This window comes from Anser cygnoides, chromosome 6, assembly GCF_040182565.1.
Source record: "Anser cygnoides isolate HZ-2024a breed goose chromosome 6, Taihu_goose_T2T_genome, whole genome shotgun sequence".
NCBI classification, from domain to species: Eukaryota; Metazoa; Chordata; class Aves; order Anseriformes; family Anatidae; genus Anser; species Anser cygnoides.
Window position 1 is genome coordinate 21653801 of NC_089878.1, and position 23206 is coordinate 21677006.

General features: G+C 36.8%; 3 protein-coding genes across 20 annotated transcripts in view; 1 reads left to right on the forward strand and 2 right to left on the reverse strand.

The window, feature by feature from the left end:
- FASTKD1 (FAST kinase domains 1) overlaps positions 1-21735 on the forward strand; it is a 39587-nt gene extending 17852 nt beyond the window's left edge. For 11 of the 17 annotated variants that reach the window (XM_066999528.1, XM_013171462.3, XM_048061366.2 and 8 more), the window contains 2 exons: positions 206-320; positions 1331-1440. In XM_066999528.1, coding sequence (XP_066855629.1) covers positions 206-320; positions 1331-1420 — 205 coding nt within the window. In that variant the 3' untranslated portion in view covers positions 1421-1440. Of the gene's footprint in view, positions 1-205; positions 321-1330; positions 1494-1970; positions 2117-3221; positions 3327-5330; positions 5410-6182; positions 11236-16958; positions 17230-17407; positions 17659-19205; positions 19367-21285 lie in introns of those variants that run through there. The other 6 variants (XM_066999536.1, XM_066999537.1, XM_066999535.1 and 3 more) reach the window with 6 other exon arrangements.
- KLHL41 (kelch like family member 41) lies at positions 3967-11948 on the reverse strand. Its single transcript, XM_013171477.3, has 6 exons — positions 10839-11948; positions 8851-9008; positions 8651-8758; positions 7052-7237; positions 5859-6005; positions 3967-4987 (listed from the first exon to the last, which is right to left on the reverse strand). Exons 1-6 carry the CDS (start codon positions 11946-11948, stop codon positions 4876-4878), a joined length of 1821 nt encoding a protein of 606 aa, XP_013026931.2. The 3' UTR covers positions 3967-4875.
- Positions 13162-23206, reverse strand: BBS5 (Bardet-Biedl syndrome 5). Of its 2 annotated transcripts, none has more exons than XM_048061377.2 (12): positions 23028-23206; positions 21997-22079; positions 21020-21085; positions 20220-20269; positions 19313-19440; positions 18310-18445; positions 17223-17318; positions 16655-16717; positions 15715-15849; positions 15519-15602; positions 14771-14794; positions 13162-14658 (listed from the first exon to the last, which is right to left on the reverse strand). In XM_048061377.2, exons 1-12 carry the CDS (start codon positions 23087-23089, stop codon positions 14557-14559), a joined length of 1029 nt encoding a protein of 342 aa, XP_047917334.2. In that variant the 5' UTR covers positions 23090-23206; the 3' UTR covers positions 13162-14556. The 2 variants fall into 2 exon arrangements, with proteins under 2 accessions (XP_047917334.2, XP_013026933.2); XM_013171479.3 differs by lacking the exon at positions 23028-23206 and adding an exon at positions 22819-22874.

The window sequence follows — 23206 nt, forward strand, 5'->3', positions numbered from 1 at the left end:
AAGTGACGTGAAGTTCAAGTGCATCTAGATAAATGTAAGGAAAATGTTTTGTCTAGTTTCATGGAGTTGTTTAATTTTCTTTTTCTGTGAATTGCTGGGTTTATCTAGTAATGGTCTTACTGAAAAAAATCAACTGAACTAGAAATACCACTTCTTGGTATTCAGGTGGAACCTGAAAGTAAATACACGATTTTGTTGTTTGCAGAATTGCTTTGGAACTTCTTGATTCAAAAGCTTTTATCAAAGATTCACATCACCTGAAAGGAGAAGCTGCGGTGAAAAAACGACACCTGGAAATGCTGGGGTACCGAGTCATTCAGGTGAGCAGTCAATAATATTCTGTGTCTTCTATTGAATTGTACCTGTAGTGCAGATTGATACATTTTCCTTACAACAGATTTAAAGGTAGTTTTCCTCTAATAGTTAAAAGCACCTACTGGGTGAGAACAATTCTTTAATTTAGGGGTGAAATTTCGAGCTGTTTATAGACTCTATAGAACTTGCACCTTCTCTGAAAGCACCTGCAGCAAGGATGAAGTCAAAAAGTCTTAGCCTTACCTTACTGCAGGCAAACTAGCAATCTCAACATAGCCTGAGTAAAGAAATTTCAGTTTCAATACACCGAAGATTTTTGCATGAGAAAAAGTTGAACATACGCTCATTGACCCACACAGTCAGTTATGGCAACTCACGTGTGGGTTGTGGATGCTGGCTGTCAGATGGAGTGGTAGTACTGTGACTGCAACGACTAGTGACCAGAGTTAATTCTCACTCATAAGCATAGATACATTTGGGTAATGGAGGTTCATGAATGCAGTTTCTCCAGTATATATAATTACTGTGTTACCTACTCTAACTTTAACTAGAACCCTTGTGTAAGCTTAAGGCTTTCTTCTTTTTTTCAACATGACAAACATCCTTTCTCCTATTGCCTGACAGTAAATGTTAGCCTCCTGACATACCATCCAGGTTGGTGCATTAATGTTGCAAACTATAATGACCTGGGATTTTTCTCTCAGTTTGGGTTTCAAAATATGGAAGGTGGGAGGTGGTGTAATGGAGTTGTCATAGCCTGTATTGTGTGGGTACCTGCTTCACATCTCTGCAACTGCAACTGTTGCTGCTTTTTGAAAGCAAACTGACTCTACTTACATAAAGAAGAAATTTGTTTTTTCAGTACTTAGAATAAACCTAGCTCTTAGGACACAGATGATAAACTATATTAAGGTGGACAACAACAGGTATCAGAGAGCCTTATCTTTGCTGTAAGATGGTATGTGGTTTGTATCAGGCAACATTAACACTAAGTTTGTGTGACTTTGTTCTACAGATTCCTCACTTTGAATGGAATTCTATGGTTTTGTCTACAAAAGGTGAACAGCTAGAGTATCTGAGAAGGTGTCTATATGAAACACAGTGATGTCGAAGACATAATAAAAAGTATTTTTTATACAAACACTTCATGTTCTATTAAACTTCTCGTAACATTGGAATACTTACTTTCCAAAATCTCTGTGAGTCAGCTGGAACAAGGCTTGCCATAGGGTATCGGGTATAATGAGACTGAATCCTAAATTTGTTAGAGTATAAAAGGCAGGTCACAATGTGCCACAAAGATATGATAAGGATGCTTAAAATCTCCTCTTGGTGGAAGCTGTTTCAAGTACATGGGTCTGTGACAGTTTTGCTATAAAAATTCATTATTGCCTCCTAAATAAATAGCACAGAGATTGGTCAGATATGAAACTGTCCAAAGAAAAAGCTGGAAGTATTGTGACTGTGAGAGAGGAGGCAGCAGACATAGTTTCCACTATGTCTGTCCTCCAGCGTGTGACAGAATGAGCAATAGAGATCAAACATAGATTCTCTGTACTGTGAAACCAAGAAACTGAAATGCAGATTTACTAAGAATAGGACTGCTATTACAGCAATAGGACTGCTATTACAGCCATTCTGTTTTCATCTTCTAGAACAGAGATAACATGGGTGACTGTGTCAGGGGAGGGTGTTGTGTGGTGAGGAACCTCCAGCTGCTTGCTTTTTCTACCCTGTGATGTGGTGTGTGCGCAAGAAGTAATGGTTTGAGCCTTCTGGAACGCCTTCACATACCTGAAAGGTAAAGTAGTTCTAGATATCTGGCAGCCACCTAGACCCTGGAAACACCTGCACTGCAGTTCAGTGTAACTTGGAAGGGATAACTGAGGGATTTACACAAGCTCAGGTGGAAATAATGCTTTTTTCCAGACATAGGCACTTATTAGTGACTGGATAATTCATGAAAATTTTTATGGCCTTGTGCGTTGGACTAGCCCTCACTAATAATAACAAAATTAAACAATCTAAACGTGTTCTGGAAATAATGCGGTACATAAAAGAGCAAAATTAGGCTGAAAATGAAACCAAGAAAAGTCTTTAGAGAGTCATAAATAATGCCTTGGTTATTGGTGGTGAAAAACATTGTTTTATTTCTGATATTTCAAAACTATCTGTCAGTTATCAGGCTTCCTGTGATCACACTGAGCCTGGCGGCATAAGATACTGAAATGTAGAAGGAAAAAAGTAGAATAGCCAGGAGAATGTTCATTGTAAAGTAATAAACTGTAGAGTGGTTACACTATGGCAAATGAGCCCATTTTCAGAAGCAGCCATTGTGACTACAGTTCCTGCTACCTCACAAGGACAGCAAGTTGTGCCCCGCTCTTTCACAGACACACACAACCTGTGTATGTTTTCTTGCATTTTTTGTACAAGCATTCTTTTTACCACATCCTTTGAAGGCTGGCTGAGGTAAGCAACTACATTTCTGAATTGACCATTGTGCACCTGGCTGTCACTTTTTTTTTAAACCTCAGTAGTAGGAGAGGAATATATTTTTATTGACTCAATCCAAATCAGTGTGCTGATGAAAAGCCAGGAAAAAGGGACAGAATTGATCCAAGTTGCAAGGTGTTCTCCTCCTGAGGCTGTCCTCATGTGTGGGATGACTGAAAATACTAGTAAATTGTCTGCTTGTGGTGATGGTGCTTCTGATCAAACTGAAAAAGGCTCCAAGGGTCTGTTCTGTAAAAGTGCTTTAAGGAAATGTCGTTGAAGGCACAGCATACAGACTATCTGTATATTCTATTTTGTGTAAAATTGAGAAAATAATCATCAATGTATGTTAGGATATCAGAAGGTGGGCTTCAAGTCAGAGGGCTGTTTTATACCCTGCTTCTGTACAGGTGGTCTTCAAGTAGCAACTATGGAGTGTAAAAAGGTAGCAGTGGCTGTAGATGGAGTGATCAGTCATGGACAGTCATGTGCTTGGGCTGGACCCTGCATTTCAGGTATGTTCGAGTTATGTATGGATAAAGTTAGTACTATTCACAATGGGGAGAGGATTGAAACTTGCTATCAGTGGATTCAGAAAGTGCATTTAAGAAAAGTAAAATATAAAACAAGTATTTCGATAAAATGTGCTGCTTTTGATCCTTTACCGTCATTTTCTTTCTAAAATCTGCGAGTTTTACATCAGATAGGCTGCTGTAAACTGGAGATTTAACTAGAGTCTAGAAGACTTTAGAGCAGCTGAAAAGCTGTGGAATTAAGGGGAAAACAGAAAAGATGTCCCACAGATTAGGTACCCCTGTACAGTAACACACTGAAATGAGGTGTGATGGCTGTGCCTTTCCCATGTGTTTACCCCTCTCTCCTAGGAAGGCAATAGTTACAATTACCATTCAGTCAGGTGTAGTGGGCTTCATTTCCAGTTTTCCTCCTACATCAGCTGAAATTACATTGCTTGAGTGTTACGATATCCGCTTTACCCAACGGAGAGATCTTTTGAAGAGATTTTCTAAAAATGGCAGGCATGTTCTACTTTAGCAAAACTGAGTGCTCTGATTTGGGCAAAGGCTATATGAAGAAATCCATATCCTGTCAATATGATAGTAATGATGAGCTGATTATTAAAAGAGGCACCATTGATATTTTTATAGTGTTAAAGTTTAATTGTTACTAGTTAAAAGTTTAAACATCAAAATACATCAATTCTTTATTAGGTGGAAAAGTCCTCCCTGTCATAAGTGCTTGCAGATGATCAGTTGTTCTGGGACTTTTCATGAATGCTTGTTAATGGCCTCAGATCTCTGAGGAAACCTTCCATAAAATTCTTGCTTTAGAAATAAATACAAAAGCATAAAAAAGTGGAAAATCCCTGTTACCGGAAGCCAAAACATAATAGGTGAAAACTGCAAAGCTATTAACCTTGTAAACTTTTCTCTCTTTCCTCACGGCTGGCTACTAATACAGCTTTGGCTGAGGTCGGCATTTCTTGAGCCACGTAATATACTTTGGTTTTCAATATGTGTTTCAATTTCAGGCTAAATTAATTATTTTGAGAAGGCTCTAATGAAAATATTCTCAAAATATGGCTGAAGAATGCAGGATTTACATATACTGGTAAAGTGAGAAATCAGGCTGTGCAAACAGCCAGTTAGAATAAAATTAGCTACCTACCAGTTGTACTTAATTTAACAGTAAATTCATTCTCAAGCATTGTTTGGGGACTAAGCCATCACTATCCTGGACTGAGTGTAAGGATATGCAACTAGTTTTATTTTCTACTGAATGGAAAAATAGAGTTCTCTCAGAAATCTTCATTTATTCTAATCAATTTTAATTCTTCAGGATTGTAAAGGTTAGCAAATATTCACCTCTTGTTGATTAGCTAGTAAATATCTTAAGACTTGGATAGACAGATTAACTGTTTAACAGTTAACAGAATAACTAGTATGCTGCTACAAAACTCTGAACAATTTGGGGATATTTTCATGCAACAAAACCAGAAGAGCCTATCTAAACTCCCTTGCCATATCCCATTTTCCATCATTTTGTTTACAATTTTGATAGCTTGAAGAGATTTAAGCGTGTAGCCAGGCAGGAAGCTCCAGTAGCATATCGAATCTCTTTGAGTATGCCAATCCATTCCTTCTTTTCATCATCATACCTGCATTTAACAAAATAAGGTCAGAACATAGCTTCTTAAAACTTGAGTTTGACATTTTTTCACTCATATATAAAAAAGGATAGTCCACACATTGCAAAGGCTTGTAGCAGCTTTGTGCTGAACAATGCTACACAGAACTGCTTTTGTCCTCTTAGAACAGAAGTATGTTTTCGTGCATGTGAGTTGTCCTTTTCCTGGTCCCTGACGCTCACTGCTTCCCTGTGTCATATTTCATTACTCCTATAAAAGCCTCCTCATCTTAAGTATTCCAGATGAATTTCTTTAAATTCTTACATATAAAGTGTTTTTTTTTTTCTTGTAATCCTTCCTATCCTTTTGCCAGTTAAAACTCCTGAATCCACCTCAGCAACTGAAGAGTCACAATAGAGGCACAATGTTTCATCACTGCTACCATGATTTAGGTAAATAAATCTAGATACAGATCTCTGATTTCTCAGAACAATTACTCGTTTGACTAATAATACATATGTATGAACCTCTCTGTGTATACACGCTTTCCTGCATAAGAATGTCACAAAACAGAGAACGTTTGTACAGCAAAAGCACATTTAAAAGGCTAAACCTGCCAATAGAACTTATTTTTTTCCATACATCCTTGCTATATAGTAAAAAAAAGAATCTAAATGTCATGACTCAGACTGTTCATTAGTAGATGGAAATAGTCATTAGATTCAAATCTCAACGTTTGTCAGAAAGTAACAAACATGTTATTTGGCAATAAGTGCTTTACAACCTGAGATATGGTTGACTTCCAGAGTTAAACATAGTATTAATTTTATCCTTCAGTGTCTACAAACCTAACTGTTGATAGGGCTTTCAACCAGGAAAGTATGATCAAAATTAAACTTACTTCCATATGTCAGTGACTTCACTAGGTGCAAATTCTTTAGATTCAAGCTGAATCATTGCAAAGCCTCCAATAGCATACAAAGATCCACTTAAGGTGACTAAACTGATGGAACTTCTCTCTTGGGGAAATTGAGGCAGAACCTCCCACCTGGAAACGAAGAGAAAAACCTAAGTCAAATACATGTGAAATATTCTAAACTGAATGTACTTAAAATACAGTTCTGGGTAACGTAAATGCAGCTGCTGTGGACCACTTTAGTGAAATGGTATAGTAAAAGAAAAAAATGAATCAATCAGTAGTGAGTTTGTTTCTCCATCCCCACAGGAACATCATGCAGAAATGCAAGTCTTAATGCCACAGAATTACACTGATGACATCTCCTTCTAGAGACCAAGTCATACAGGTCTCCTGGTCCCATCATCACTAAGATGCTTTATACAGATGTATCTGTCTCCTCTAATCCTCATTTTTCCCTATTGTTTCCAACATAAGTTTTCATTTCTAGTGGCACAGACATAATAATTTGAGAATAAAAAATAATAATTAAAAAAAAAAGTAGAGCTCATAATTTCAAATATTCTGCCAAGTCATACCCATGAACATATAAAACATAGAGATATCTCACTTCCCATCAATGTCAACATCAAAACCAATAGGCTAATTTTCTTCTTACACTCGTGTGACTTGACAGTAACAAAACAGAGTAAACTGAGACAAGAACCTGCAGATGTTTTCTGACCACAGGTTGCGTGTGTGTCTGAACAATGGAAGAGAAAGAATGTGCCAAACATAATGGTAACAAAGTGACCTTAACTTTCATTTGCTTTGTATAGAATGTGTAGAGTCCAAAATTGTAGAAATTCTTCTTGCGTAATTCATTTTTTATATTGTTAAATTCTATAAGTAGGTCTCTTTGGGATAGTATACATTTAAGTTAAAGCTTCTGTTGTGAGGATGATGGCTGCAATTGAAGGCAGCACAGCCAAATGGGTTTACGTATGATTGAAGTACTTACTCTAAAACAAAGGTACATTGAGGACCACTTAAAAGTTTAAGCTATCATAGTAAAGCTGTGCTGATGTTAGAATAGTATCAGCACCAGATATTTTTGTGGCTATCTCAAGATCTTAAAAGCCAAGGTGATAGAATATTTGCTTAAAAATAGCTTGATCTTAAAAATAGCTTGCACTTACTTATTTGTGGTCAGATCAAAAGCTTCAACAGATTCAGTAAGGCCTTCTTCAGTGACACCACCCGCAATGAAAATCTTGCCCTTATGGATAGCTGTTCCAAACATTGAGCGAGCCACTTTCATTGGAGCCAGGTCTCTCCAGTCTCCTTTCTTTGGATTGTATACAAATACTCTATTGGTACATTTCCTGCAGAGAAAAAAGAAAAATTGAAATAATTTCTAATGAACTGTTTTGTTCCAAGTGAGACCTAGTTGAGGTGGGTTTTGGGGGTTTGTATGTAATATCTCTTTCATAAGATCTCTCTGATTTAGTGATGGACAAGTCTTTTTACAAGTCTGTAAAGCACTAATCATCCACAGAACTAAACCTGTTAAATGCTGCTTCCATATGGCAGTAATTTCACTGTACCTTACAGGACAAAGGCAATATCCTTTCTGAGAGTGTTTTGCTCAGATGGACTCTTAGGGAGTGTACAACAACGGTTAGGGTCAACAGGAATTAACTGAATTTAATAATAGAGAAGATCAGGAATAGGTTTATTTGGTAGTTCAAGATAAACAAGTATGCATGTACATGGATCTATGCACCTTTATGAAATATATTCAGTTGTTTTACAGCTCTAATACTGAAACACCCAAAGAAAAAAGGAGCAGTATCTGTGCATTAGACAATTTGAATCTGTATAAATTAACAAGACCCATAGTGGGAGGAGCTAAGATGACTAAATGCTAACTATTGCTCCCTTCCAGAAGAAAAAATGCATTGAAAAATAACTCCATCAAGCACCGAGAGAGGTCATTCCATCTTTCCTCTGATTCAAAGAGAATGTAGGCAGATTTGTTTAGACCCTAGATTTTCATACTGTACTTGAAGACCTGGGCTTGGAAAAGTCACTTTCACTCCAGAACAACACCAAGGTGAAGTTCAAGGCATACCAAAAGCCAACACATGGACACTCCTTTAAACATTTTAGTTTATGCTAGGTATGCCTCTCATCATTTCTCTAAATTTTATTGTTTTACATGGACTCTTAGCCCAGCTAAGCTCATTCTAATGAAAGCAAATGAACTAGTAACTTCATCTGTACTGCACCTTTATAACCACTGCAACTTCTTGTCACTATGCTTTAGTAAAGCATTCGCTTGCTTGGAAAAATTACCACCACACACTCAATAGCAGCAAAAACTTGGATTTTTCTTAATGTTGTACCTAGTAAGGTATAACAGGCATTACAAATGAAAAAAATTGAAGATCTCACAAAGTAGTTCCATGGTACCTAAGCATTTCTGTCTGGTAAGAAATAATACTTATAAAGAATATACTCATAACTAACTGTGATGAATGTGTGTGCATTTAATTAAAAATTTGCCTTGGAAATAAGTAAAGTGATTAAAACAACTGTTTGGGTTTACAATGTATATACAATTTTACCTTATCATGAAAAATATACTCTGTATACCATAATGTGTTGCCTTCTGCCAAATTGTAAGCAACCTTAACCCAGAGATGTAAGAAAGGGATACCCTGATTTCTGAGTGAGGACATAGATCTATAAAGAACCAAACAAATAATGTTCTAAATAATCACAAAAAGACTTACTTATCATCAGTTTTTCCACCAAGACAGTATATCAATCCATTGTTTGAGATAGTAGCATGGCCATAAACTTTGATAGGTAATTTTTTGATCTCACCCCATTTTATTGCCCTGGAACAAGAAGAATATCACTGTTAGGCTCTTTAAACTAATAATGGGCTATTTCCATGTCCTCAGTGGGCATAATTAAATTGTAAACATACACGGGATCATAGCAGAGGACTGAATCCAGTGACTCCTCAGTGCGAAGGTCCTTGCCTGCAATTACGTAGATCTTGTTGTCTGACTCTCCCAGCCCAAAGAGGCACCTGGCTGATGGCAGTGGAGGAAGGGCAACCCACTCACCAGCAATGCTGTCGAGCTGAAAGAGCATCACAACAGAAGATTTAGAAAAGGCAAGTAGTAGAAATTCATGCAACAAAAACTGTTCCACAGAATAAATCTAATCATAGATCAGGTAATTCTTTTTCCAGAAGTGTGTTCCACAGTCAAGGTGTGCGTGGTAAAATGCATCTCCCAGATTTGTCAGACCACTCCTGTTGGACAAGACGTTTTATTGCAATGGTGAAATGTAGATCATGGCCATGGATTGCCCCTGTAGCTAGATCTGGGTAGGGTACTGAGGACGAAATGTATCCATCACAGGTCACAGCCTGTTCATTGTATCAGTCTCGAAGATGACATCTGTACTGTTGATAGGGTACTAAACTAGTCATGCATTTTTGAGCTACTGGCAGCCTGGTTTTGTTTTGGGCTGCTAGCTACCAAACAAAATGTCAACAGGTTATAGTAACAGAGTAACAGGTGCATCACTGGTAGAGAAAGGGACAATAATAAGTGAATGTTGGTATGGTCCACATAGACATTTTAGAGGGAACCACAGCCTCATGGGTAATCAGAAAAGTATTTTAACTATACATAGTAACAGCAGCAAGCAGTCTTAAAGATGACAAGTGAGAAAGGATTTGGGGAAATGGATTTAGATGTATAAAGTAGGATTTTGAAAATTTAATCAATTTTTAATGTCAATGTAGAGGTTTAGTTTTTCAGGGGCCCCTTTCTAGTAGCCTAAGACTGATTATTCAGTTCTGAATTATATACATTATTGACATCAATGTGGTATTTCTATTGGAAGAATATATCTGTAACAAGTTCTGCACTTCACTGAATAATGTTTTACAACTACATAGGGACGTGAACAGTGTCCGCTCTAGCAAACTGACTTTCCTTTCACAGGTGTAACAGATTCCAGAAACCAGCTCTTTCACTGTGTGTGAAATCACAGTGAGCCTTCATGCTATAAACACTTAATATTTGCATTTTAGATACATGAAGGCTTTAAAATTCTATCACTATCTATCCCTCTGTTTTATTTCATATTGGCAACGGACCTACTTTCACTCTTTTAGGTTAATGCGCCTAAAGACAAGCTGTGGCCAGCAGCATATTGCATAATTCATTAGAAGATCATTTAAATATCAAAGAGCATGTAGCCAGATATCTAAAAATACAACAGAATTAGTTTATGATATAGGCATGCCAAATGGTAATTCTGCTACTTTTCTGAAGTAGATCATGGTAGTTACAATTTATACAGATTTACAAAATCAAGAAAAAAAAATGCGTTCATAGTTGGAACATTGTATTTAGTCTACTGGCATCAACAGTTTGTGAGAACAACCTTCTACCTATAAATAACATATTTTGGAATGCCCTTATGTTTTCAAACAAAAATGTGACAAATTCGGAATTTTGGTGAAAAAAGTGACATTTAAAATACAGACATTATTATGGTCATAAAAATATTTCAGATACAAAAAAAAAAGATTGTATCTAAAGAAGCTAAGTACTCAACTTTCATGGAACTTAAATTCACAGAAGACATTCAACAATAATATTATTAGTCTTAACTTTGGGCACCTGTACAACATCAAATCAGGACCTTAATGAAAGCTAGTGCCTGGATATAATATGCTAGTTAATCTTTTCTGAGATCTCACCATGGACTTAATCTTGAAAGAGAAGATGCAGGTCCCTTGGTTTCACTTACCTTTATGAGACAGGAATAGCTTTCTATAGGAATTTTTCTCCACTGACCAGAGACTAGACAGTTCACTTGCATAGACGCCAAGTACTTTTCAGTGACTCTTACAAGCACCTATTATTGCACCAATAATTATAAAGCTTATACCTGGAAGAAGTATGATTGGAAAGGCTGATCCTTGTTCTCCTCTTCCACATACAGTCCTCCAACAACGTAGACCTGATTTTGTTTGGTGACTATACTGGAATGATTTCTGGGAATCTGTTCAGCCAGGGCTGCTAGGTAGCATTCATTTTCTAGAGGATCATAAGCTACTGCGGCAGTGTCATTAACCAGAAGAATTAGGTCTTTGACAAACATACCATGCCTGGGAAGGTCATTTAGATAGCCAGGAAGTAAATCTTCATCTCCTACATCACCATTTACTTCCCCTTTGTTTGACTGTTCTTTGTTTTTGCTAGAGTCAGGCAGTTTTCCAGCAAAAGCATCCTTAATAATCTTTACTTTCTTCTGAAGATCTGAGTTGCTTTTAATTATATCATCCTTTTCAACATGTTCTTTGAAATATTTTTCTGGCATAAGACGAAAACGTATACAGTCAAAAACTTCTCCCAGGCTCTTTACTCTGTTCTCCTTGTCTTTTCGGACCCATTTCATTACTGCTTCAAATACCAGTTCTTCCTTTTCTACATTTAAGCTGTCAGGTGAAATAACTGAGATAAGTTCATGTGGGGCAAGCTGTAGGAATTCATCTTCTTTGCAGATCTGCACAAAGTGATCTGAGACAAAGTCACGGGCAGAAAATGCAAGTCTTGGGCAATCAAGCAGAACACCTAATCGAAGGATGGCCAGACAATTACCAACAGCAAGCCTCTTTTGAAGATAGGAGACACACACGGTGAATACAGAAGGGATCTGAAAACGACTGGCCAAAGCAAAAATATCTTGCACGTTAGAATCATTAAGATCAATACTTGCTGAATAAAGGTATTTGACAATCATATCCAAGATGTTGGGGTCAACATCATCTAGAACTACCTCCTTCTTTTTCTCTTCATTTTGCTCAGATAAGAAATACTCACGAAAATAAGGGCTACATGCTGATAGAATCAATCTGTGGCAGGGCAGGCTTCTGTCACCAGCTTTTAGGGAGCAATCTATAAACTTTTTCTCCTCCAGGAGTTCCTTGAGGCCATCTTGAAGAAGGGTGGATTGGTAAAGTCTCAGTTCTTCAGTGAGTTCCCTTTGGGAATCCATTTTGTGAATGCTTGTGAAAGGGGGGGGAGCAGAAAGCTTTAGCTGTTGACTGCCCAAAGGTCTGTCCGTAAAAAAGGCAGACCAATGTGCTTTGCCCTGCCTGAAGCCCTTGCAACTTAATCTCACTAGCTAAATATAGGTACATACTCTTACAGGTTGGAATTTAGGATGGATGGTTTGGAAAAAAAAAAAAAAGAGTTGGTCTCACAGCTGTCAAAGACTGAAAGAAGCAACTGCTGCTTTTAGTTACTTTGGTCAGGTTTTGCCATCATTCTCCACATTTAATCAATGACATTACTTGCAATGTAATAAATTACTTGATATGAGTAAGGACAGCAGAATCTGACCCTCTGTGAGACAGCTATGAGCAAGATCATAAATATACATGTTATCAAATACTCTGAAATGCAAGTATTATGAATCAAATTGTCAGCTGCAATTACTGTTCACTTTTTCAGAAAGTTGCTTAATACACATCTCGTTGCTACAGCTTTTAAGGAGAAATCAGTCACAGAGATATTAAAAAACCCTGAACTTTGCATCAACTATCTCTGCTCAAAAAACAATTTTTACATATCTCACATCAGCATTTTTTCAGATATTGAAAACAACACTTTATTTTGAGCTGCTTCTTAACATAGATTTAGTTGTATTTATTTGGAAACAAACAAAAACATGTTTAAAATATGTATTATTCAGGTAAAGTACAATTTTCAAAAATAATTTAAATCTCTATCCCCTCAATAAGCAGTCACTCTTCAGATAATCAGTAAGCATCAACAATCCTTTTAAATTCAGCTGTTTTAGAAATGGTGTTAACTGCTGTTAAGCACTAAAAACAGTACCTAGAAGAAGCAGGACAACAAAAAAAAGACATAATAAAATACATGAACGTTATTTAATGGATGTGTTTTTTTACAAAACTAAAAAAAAAAAAAAAGACCCAAATCAAACAAGCAGTTTAAGAAGTGTGAATTTAGAAAAATTATGCATACGATGGTTTCACAATTTAGACTGGGAACATTTTGATTTTTATTAAAGGTCGTAATAGAGAAACAAAGCAAATTTGAAGTTGTATAATGTACCTTGATAAAGGACTGTATTTTGTCCATACAGGGAATGCTTTTTACCCAGATAGTAGTTTTTTTTTGGCTTTAATATAATGGAAACAGGACAAAAAGACAACTAGTGGAATGCAAGACCTACAAAGAGGTACAACATTACTCGAGTTTATTGAAATCATAATTGCTTTTCAACTGTAGGTAGTGTTTCATTAAAATATATACCTTTAAAGATTTTCTACAAACATATCTGCACCACAATTAGTTTACTATAACAGTCAGCTGCTAAAACAACAGCTGAATAGACAGCTCATTTGACTTTTTCCACTTACAGAAAATAGTACAGAGGTCTTATCTCCCTAGAAAACGTAACAGCTGCATCTTCCCTTAAACAATAAATGACTCATTTCTAACACGTAATGCCATACAGGTCTAATGACTCAAACACAGAATCTATTTGTGTGTGTACTTTATCATCCCTTAAGAAAAAAAAAAAGGAAAAAAATATATGAAGATACCTGGATTACAATTGAGTACCTGGAATGATACATAATGAACTCTTCATAAATGATGAGATATGAAAACTAGTATTTGGAACGGTATTGCTTTTTGTCAAAAAAAGTCAGTAACATAACACTGCTACAGTGACACAATCAATACACCTAGATACAAAGTGTTGTACATATTATTGTATTTCTGTGTTGCACAATATGAAACAAGTTATGGAAATTTGATTTAGATATAATTATTATGGGAAAGTACATTGCTGTGTGAAAATACATGAATACTTTAAGTTCAGCATGAAGCTACATACACTGCACTATCAAAAATGGTGGTTTCCTTTTCTAGTATGCTTCCAGGTAAAATGTGCTACAAGGTAAAATGGCAGGGGTGGCTGGTCCCAGCAGCCAGGGCACTAAGTGGGGCATTAAATTGTTAAAAGCAAAACAAACAAACAAAAAAATGGTGGACCCTCTGCTTTTAGGGTAGGAAGCCTTTGCTCTGATACCCTCTGACACCCTGCCTTAAAACACCAGGGGTACCAGGGTGTCAAGAATGGCAGTCAGCCAATCACAAAGCAATATTAAAACACATGGCGTGTGACATTTTCATATAATGGTGGTTCCCTGCCATAGAATGCCAGCTGAAATAAAACAGCAGCCACCATTCATGTAGAGGGGAAAGACTTTCAGGTTCAGTGGAGTGGGACTGCACGGGGCTTGTGGAGCAGGTGTCTGCCTGCAGGGGGGTGGGACTCCACCAGAAGCTGGGGCCATAGTCCTGTCCCTTGCTCCAGTGGATGCTGGTCCTCCTTCCACTACTTACAGGAACAATGCAATAAATAGAAAGCTTTTATGTATACACAGTTTTTGAATAATCTTTCTGACATATCCTGAGTATGCATTATATAGTATTTGCCTGTTCTTTAACTTTGGCATGTTCTTTATCTGCTACTCTTGTATTGTTCAATAACCTACAGATCTCACAGAATCAATAAGAACTAAGAATCTTTCATTGGTTGGGAAACAAACACACAACAATCTCAATCAGGTTATTACTTCCCAGAGTCCCTGGAGCGTGAATCCATCCTTTAGCTTCTCTATTGCAAGTCCTAGTTCTTCTGAAAAAACAGGCTCCCGATCATGTTGCTTTTTGGAATGCACAAGACATAAGATAAAATAGAAGAGAAGATACTTTTAAACTTAATTATCCAATTTTTAACAACATGAATTCAACATCATGAAAAAGAGATGTTCTTACCTTGTTTTCATCAGCAAAGTAAGCCTGCAGAAGAAAGAAAAAGCAACTCAACCTTGAGAAAAACATTATAGTTTAAATAGAAGTTTGCTAGCAATTCCTTATTCGTTGGGATAAGGATTGTATTTGGCAAATTTTCTTCAACAAACCAGTTTATATGTTTTTTTTGTTTTGTTTTGTTTTTTTTTTAAACAAGATCAAAGTTCCTGGACAGTCTAATGCATTTAAAAATATTTTTTTTTCTGAAATACAGGGAGATGGGTACTAATACAGTTTTCTAAACTGTTATTGGCAGGAGTGCAAAGGTCATCAAGGGTGACTCAAAATTATTGTTGCCTTTCTAAAACTCTTTCAAATTTGTATCTTAGATGAATACTGAGGATACAGACATCACCTCCTATTAATCTGCTCCAAAAGAAGGAAAACTTTTTAATATAATATATTGGATTATTCTGTACTGCTGGTTCTTGAGCTATTCCTGACCTCAAAGTGTTGAGAAACAAGTTGCAACTACTACTTTAAATACCGACTACAATTTATTTTGAATAATAGTTTGTGCTAAAGTTAAAAAAACATAGAATAAATTAATGTAGTAATCATGATTATAAAAAAGCCATGTAGGCAATATACGTTTAAATATAGAAAGTTCAATTGTAGCTTAACTTTAATAGAAGAATGGAGCTGTACACTGCTTATATTTGAATAACCAAACAAGATTTTTTTTTTTTTATTTTTCTGTGGAGAAGCTTACCACAAAAGCATCTGTCTGCTCATCAGATTCTATTTCCACATCATCTTGAACTTGCTCCACTGTTAAGTCTTCAAGAGGCTGAGGCTACAAGTTAAAACACTGAAGTAAATAAATCCATATATACATGTTGAAAGTACTTTTATTACTGCTTGTTAACACAATATTGCATCTGATTTAAAATAAATGAGTCAACTACCTTTTCTTCCATTTCATAATCCACTCCAAATATTGGGTTAGCTGAATAAACTCTGTGAAGTGAATTAATTTCTTTCACTGCCTCCTGTAGTTTCTCCACAGGGTCTATCTTAAAACCAAGTACATATCCTCCACTCTGTGTAATAGAGGAAAGAAGACTTTATTATGAAATTATTGTTGCTTGTTATTTAAACAACTTTTTCCCCAATGGGGATTTGTAGTTTAACAAATTTCAGTTTGACGATGAAAACATTATCTGTATTTTGGTATCTTATTTTCAGTCGGCCACTTAAACCATGGGTAGAATAAAAACAATGACAATGTTTCTCCATGGGATAAGCTTTTAACTGTTAGCCCATTAGATAAATGGGAAACAAAAACTTATTACAAAGAAAAGCAAGATCAAACAAGGGAAGGAGAAGAACGATTTATTTCCAGCTACTTAATGAAAGCTTAGCTTGTTGGATCTTGATATAATTATTAAAGAAGCTTGTATGTATAGTTAACTTTTTTCTTTTTTTTTTTTAATGACTATTAAAAGCATTTCTAATAAAGGTCAAATTGAAGAAGAATCACTGTCTCTTAGAGGAAAACATACACAAGTGAGAAAGATTAAAAATAGTGGTTTTACTTAAGTACAGAAGTAATGAGTTATCCTAGATAATCTGTCAGAAAACAGTCTTTAACAGTTAAATTATTTTAAACTGGTCATGCTGGCACATTGTTTTTGCTTAGAGAATTCCTAACTCACAACAGCCATACTGACCTGAACATACTGACGTTTTAGGCAGTGTGAAGAGGATGTTTTTTAAAAGTTGTGTTCTAAAGGCCACATAGAAGGAACACTAAGTAGCTTAAGAGCAGCACTATCACATTTCAGCATTAAATAATTGTATATATAAAAATTTAACCAGCTAAAAAAGGCTATTAAAGCTTCTTACCTGCTGAGAACTCTCTATCACAAGTGCCAAGCCAAACTTGGAGTCTCTTATTTTTATTGAACGCTAACAGTAAAGAGGTAAAAACTGTTTGTTAAAAACTGTTTTGGAATTACTTGATATAAGTTTGTTTTATTTATTTTCAATTATTATTTTGCACAGTACTAATTACCATTACTGTTCCTGGAAGATTGGCTAGCAGCATTCCCTCCCATTTACCATTACAGATCCGAACCACTGAAACCTCAAGGAAAAATGTTTTTTATCAGAAGTGCTAATAGTTAATTTCTGGACATTGGGTTCACAGATCATTAGTCTCAGAGTATGCAGTTGACAGGAAGCACAACAGTAAATAGTTCGGAAATTAGAAATACAAGCCGTTCTTCAACATTTTGACGTGCCTCCAATTAATCTGGACAGAAAAAATCCGCACTGCAGTTAATGCTGGTAAGACCAAATTCTTCCCTGACTTTGGGACATAAAATACTAATTCAGTGCAAAATGGGAGCATTAACTGAAGACTAGAACTTAGCCCATTTCATTTTGAAAATGGCTGTTTCAAGGTACTTACAATTTGTAGATAGGGTATGCTGACGTTAAAGCTGTCATTCATATTTGCATGCCAAACTATTCTCACATTAGTAATAAAAAATGTTCCCAAATTTCCCTATTAAAGAAAAGTATGTTAGAACTGCTTTGAAATATAGAGCCTTTTTTCCCCAAACATGATGATTACTGATACCTGTTTACCATTAGCAGGATACAGCTTCACATTTAATTCTGTAGAAGTCTGATCCTTTCCCACCAAAACCAGTGGAAATGCTACTATTGATCGCTAAGAAGCAAGATCCAGTCTTTAAAGGATACAGTACCCAAGTGGTGAAAATCACTTGGGAGTTCCCATTACTGCAGCAAAACAAGATCAAATCACAGCATGGCAAACCTAATGGGAGTACGTGAAGTGTCTGAGTGTTCTTAACTGTACAGATCTGGAATTGGCATATAGAGTAAGTATAATGGCATGTGGGTTAAACTTAGGCAATTGTGGAGATGCGTGCCAAGGGAACACAGAGGAAAGAACTTTTTAGCTTGTCAGGATGGATCTTGTTTCCATTCTGGACTAAAACTACATAGACAAAAATAACAGCTCCCATTTTGTTTCATAGCTCTGGGAAATACTCGTAACTAATTCCCTGTGTAATAACGGAACTGTTTTCTATTTTCTCCTTAAAGTCTTTATTTTTTCACGTTTTAAGACATAGATTCCCATTCAAGTATTTTCAGTTTCCAATAATCAAAAGAGAATACAGTCTTACTAAGTAGTCAAGGCTGCAAGTAAACACAAACATGCAGCAGAGCATTTTGGAAACGGCATGATTGTCTTTCAGGATAATACAGAGCTTTAGACTCATAAATATCTCTTACTAACATGAGCTGTGTATCTAGTTCCATGCACATTAGCTGAGTCATGTAGACCTGAGGTTGCCGAGAACTCTGTTGTACTGAATAGCAAATATATGAAATCAGCTTCTCTGCATGCAATAGCTAATGAACTGAACTAAGGGTAATACCTCTGAGGTTACAAAACTGTAATTGCTAGAATTGCTAAAATTGCCAGAACACTTCACCGTAGCCAACAGTCTCATTTTTCACTATACCTGGTCACTTGATAAATTCCAAACTCCATTGATTTTATCATATATCTGTTCTTGTGGTAATAATCTCAGTTGCTTGTTCTGAATCAATGCACTTCTCAGCTTCAGATCACGATACATTTTAGAAGTTTCATAAGCTCTGAAAAAGAAAAAAAATCACCAGGTTACGATTTCAATGTCTTTTATTATCTTTCAGTGCTTGTTTTAGCACCAACATGAAATGCTACATATTTTCAACTTTTCTTATTATCATGTACAAAAATGAGAGTACTATTAAATCTTCATCAATGAAAACCTTTATATTTCAGTTCTTAATGAAATTACTTTTAAACTTTTTTTGATATGTTTTAATCTCTTGTATTATTTGTGCATATGCTATTTCTTTCTGTTCCTTAAGATTGTCATCTCCCAGCCTCCACTACAAAACATAAATCTAGCTCCCACGTTACACATAGTATAGACATCAAGAATAATTTATTTTTCACTGCCAATTAGGTCACAAACATCTAATTACATGTACATCAGTATTCCATAGCTCTTAAATAGAAACCAATGGTAATGTATTATGCCCACATTCATTCAGGTGACTTAACTTTTAGGTGGGAAACATCCACTGCTTTTTATTTCAGTGGGAGTTTTGACCAGTATTTAACTCATTTCCATTACATGGTCCACAATTAGGGAAAATGATTATAGGCAGAAAGTATAAATAGAAAATGTACACTTAGATTATTAGCTCTTTGGTATTTTTATTTATTTAGACAGTTCATACACACAAGATGAATGCTTTGATTAATGACTGGTATTTATACATATTAATTTTCATTATGTACAGTTATCTACTAGAATTTGTAAGTATTCTTTCCCCTCTTTCTAGAGATTGTGTTCTCTTCTTTCAGAAAGGTTTTGTGAATGTTAAATCTGGGCAGTCCACCTACCATAGTAATCCCAGATATCTGATCCACCGAATTTCGTAAACGAACAAACACTGTTTTAAGTAGGATACCTGTGCACAGCAATAACTGAAGTGAAGAGTCTGGGACTTCCAGGAACGACATTGGTAAATATGAACTCAAACCGTGTATTATTACATTTAGTCAATATATACAGAGCTTCCGTTTGTCCCCGTAATTTCTGCAAGAAAAATTTGAAATTTAACATTTTGACAATATAGCAGCTTGCCTATCCAAAGGTGTAATCCTGATTCTACTACTGATCTACTGTTGTCTTCAACTGAACAGGGATTTCACTCTTTTTTTCTCCAGGAACTAGCAGTTCCATCAGCAGCAGAACTAATGAAGTCTGGCTGCTATACATATGCAGTATCATGACAGTATTTTTGAATTTACCTCTTACCATCCAGAGGCATCATCCTTCCGTTCATGCTCCCCAAATACCCTGGCTCTACGTCACATCCCTTTTCCTGCAAGTCAACAATGCACTGACATTGTTGATAATGTACTGGCTGAGCAGCCAGGCCGTACAGAGGCCACTTGGCCAACTAGCAGCTACCATGTGGCTGGACCGGTAATCTCCCTGCTACTTCTTTGCTGCTAACCAAACAAATGGCTTCACTGTTGCCTGTACCTCAGGCTATGTATTTGAGAACTTTCTTGCACAAAATTATTCTCTCTATAGATCTTTGTTAAATGTGGACCAAGCCAATAAGCACATGACTTCTCAAGAACAGAGAAAAATCACCGGTGTGACTACATGTGTTTTACTGCCTTAGGAAACTGAATAAAATAATGCTCCTATAAAAAAGAAAAAATCTCCTGATCTTTAAAACTGAACTATCATTACTACTCTATTACTGTTCTTGCAAGTAAACCTTCAGAATATTATTTATATAGTCAACTAAGTATAAATAATGAATTGCAGCTTTTTTATTTTTATTTTTAAAAGTAACTTACTGAGTTGGCAGTTCTTGTAGTTATGTTTATAATGCAGTTGTAACCAACAGCTAAAAGGGGAAAAAAACACAATAAAGAATAGCTCTGAGAACAAGAAAAAATAATACATAAAACTACAAAGTATAATACTGAATTTTTTAGCAGGCAACTTTATTTTATAAATGCATATAAAAGTAGCATGTTTGTGTGTGTGCAGTTGTATGAGAGAGCAAATACAGAAGAGCAAGCTGTTAGAGAACCTAAGTTTACACAGCTTATGAGCAGAATAGATTTTCATTACTGACTATTAAGACCTAAGCACTGGAAATAAACTGGGTACCAAGTAAGTGCATCCTGACCTTACTTCAGCAAATTAAGTTAAATGTGAGTAAACTAGCTGACTATTCACACAGTTAAAATTAGAAGCTAATTTAGAGCTTTCAGTAGGAAATTTGGAAAGGCAGGTACTTCTGGAGAATAAAATCTGTATGTGAATACACAGGTGGCAACAAGAAGTGCAAGTATAGCAAAGTATGAAGAAACTCAAATTTATGTTTCTTTCTAGAAAAATAATACATCTGAAATGCTCTTCAACTTATTTTCTACGAAATTAAAATTGAATATTAATATTTTACTTTGAATTATTGTAAAATTTCCTACATTACAAATAGATTAATTCATAACAATATATTTCAGACTTTATAGAAACAGAACAAGACTTTACTATTCTGTACTGTAATCTGTAGTATTGGGAAAGTACAGCATGCCACCATAAAGGAAGCAAAAAAATTTGCAATCATTTAACAGGAGATGACACTTACAGAGATTGACTCTGGGCAATGACAATGAGCGCCAAATAATCCGCAGATTTGTCACAAGCAGTCTGCCTGGAAATAAAGAGCGTAAATAGTTTTCATCTGAATAACTGCCATTAACATAAACATGTAAATATTCCATTCTGTGGTAATTATTTACCTCTATTTTTGCAAAACCAGAATACTCCTTTCTCTTGATAGGAAGAAGGAAATCACAGGACACCCCAGCAGAACAATTGCTAACCTCCCCCTCCTTTTTTTCTGACCACCAGGAGAGAAAATCCAGCAAGAGGGAACAAATGAAAGAATCTCTAATATATACCATCATTCCTCAAAGAGGAACCAAGGATGTGAACTGATTTCACATCTACCTGCCTATGGTAAAAACGCAGAGAAACGTGATTGTGCAGAACTACTCTGAGAAGAGATAGTAAAGACTGTTAACTGTCCCAGCCGACTTCCTGAATAACCTCACCTCTTTATGTCATATGCAAATTTCTTAGATTCTGTATCATGTATGCTGGCAGCTTCACACACGTTCTCAATCAGTAAGGAGAATAAATGAGTCTGTGCATGTGTGTGTTACTCCTTACTGATTCAGTTTAAACCAGGTTATGAAAAACTATCAAAATAACTGGAGAATGACATACACCTGAAAAGAGAAATCCTTTACTGTTATAGAAATGGAACAACTCCTTGCAAGCTGAAGTGCAAAATTCTATGCAGCGATTGGTCTGTGTACGGATTAAACAGGACTACATCAAAAGATCATCATTATTTTTATAAATACGTTACTCTTACAAGGCTTTCAATTCTAAACAAATTTTGAGTCGAGATTATCAGCTTCCTTTAACTATGAACAAGATAAACTATTTGAAAATACTCCCAGAAGAGACAGGTCTGTGAAAAGGCAAGATATAATTCCTGCAACAGACGCTGGTTAAGTAGTAGGAAGGTTACAATTTCTCTAGGTAAACGGTTACCTCTGTCTCCATTGTTTCCTTTGGTATCTTCAATAGACTCTAAACAGTCTATAAGGACCTCTCCAGGTCTCATTTTCATTTGTCTAAAAAAGAAAAAAAAACAAACTAGTGAAAGACAGATTTATCCTCCAAAAGAGGACTATCTATATTTCTGCACTTCCCTTTCTTTTTTTTTTGCTTAGCGCATCACACTACTGAAAATTTCCATACGTTCATACACACAAATCAACATTATGTACCTGAAATTGTTATCACCACATACAGCATATGAAAAATACCAATACCTTCATTAATACCTTCATTTTTAAAATCATCATGATAAATAATTATGTAGGAAGTATGACAAGCTAACTGCACCCCAGAATAGGGAGAACATGTGTGAAAGTGCGGGTGAAGAGTGCAGAGCTTCATTCACTCATGTCATTTTTGGCAGATAGAGTTTGTTGCATGTTTCTGTACTTTTAGGTCAGAGGGAACGGAGCTGGGCTCAGAGAGAACAGGTGCCCCAACGGAAACATCAGGTGCACACTGGTAAGGGAAACGCTCTGCTGAATTTTGAGCGATTTATTTGTATTTTGTTACATTTAATTAATTACTAATTACTGAATTATGTATCAGACTTAGCGTGCAATTGGGCGTATTTTAATCGCACCGTGTATGCAGCCCGAACTCCGCAACCTGCAGCCAGACAGAAACCAAAGGCGTTCCCAGGGCGGGAACTCCCCTCCGCACCCCGAGACGCCCATGACAGCTACTTTTACTTCCCAGGGCCATGTGGAAGCAGGACATGGGACGAGCCCCGTGCCCACTCCCCTCACCCACCCCTTTTTTAACATTTTTCACGCCCCCCGCCCAGCCGGGCCGCGCCTCAGCATCCCCCCTTAGCAACCGCCCCTTCCCGCCTGCGCCGCGTCACGTGACGGGACCCCCGGCCGCCATCAGAGCGGGCGGCACTCCCGGCGTGCACCGCACCGCTGCCGGGGGCCGCGCTCAGCCCCGGCCGGGCCCCGCGGCAGGGCGGCGCCACTCACTGCGGGGAGATGTCGAAGCGGACATCCCGGTCCTCCCACAGCACGTCCAGCACCGCGCTCATGGCTGCTGCCGGCCCTCGCCCTCCCTCCGGCGAGGCGGCGCAGCGCCGTGGCAGCGGGGGCGGTGCTTCGCGCTCCCGCAGCGCTCGGGATTGGTGGGGGCGGGGGCGGGGCCTGCC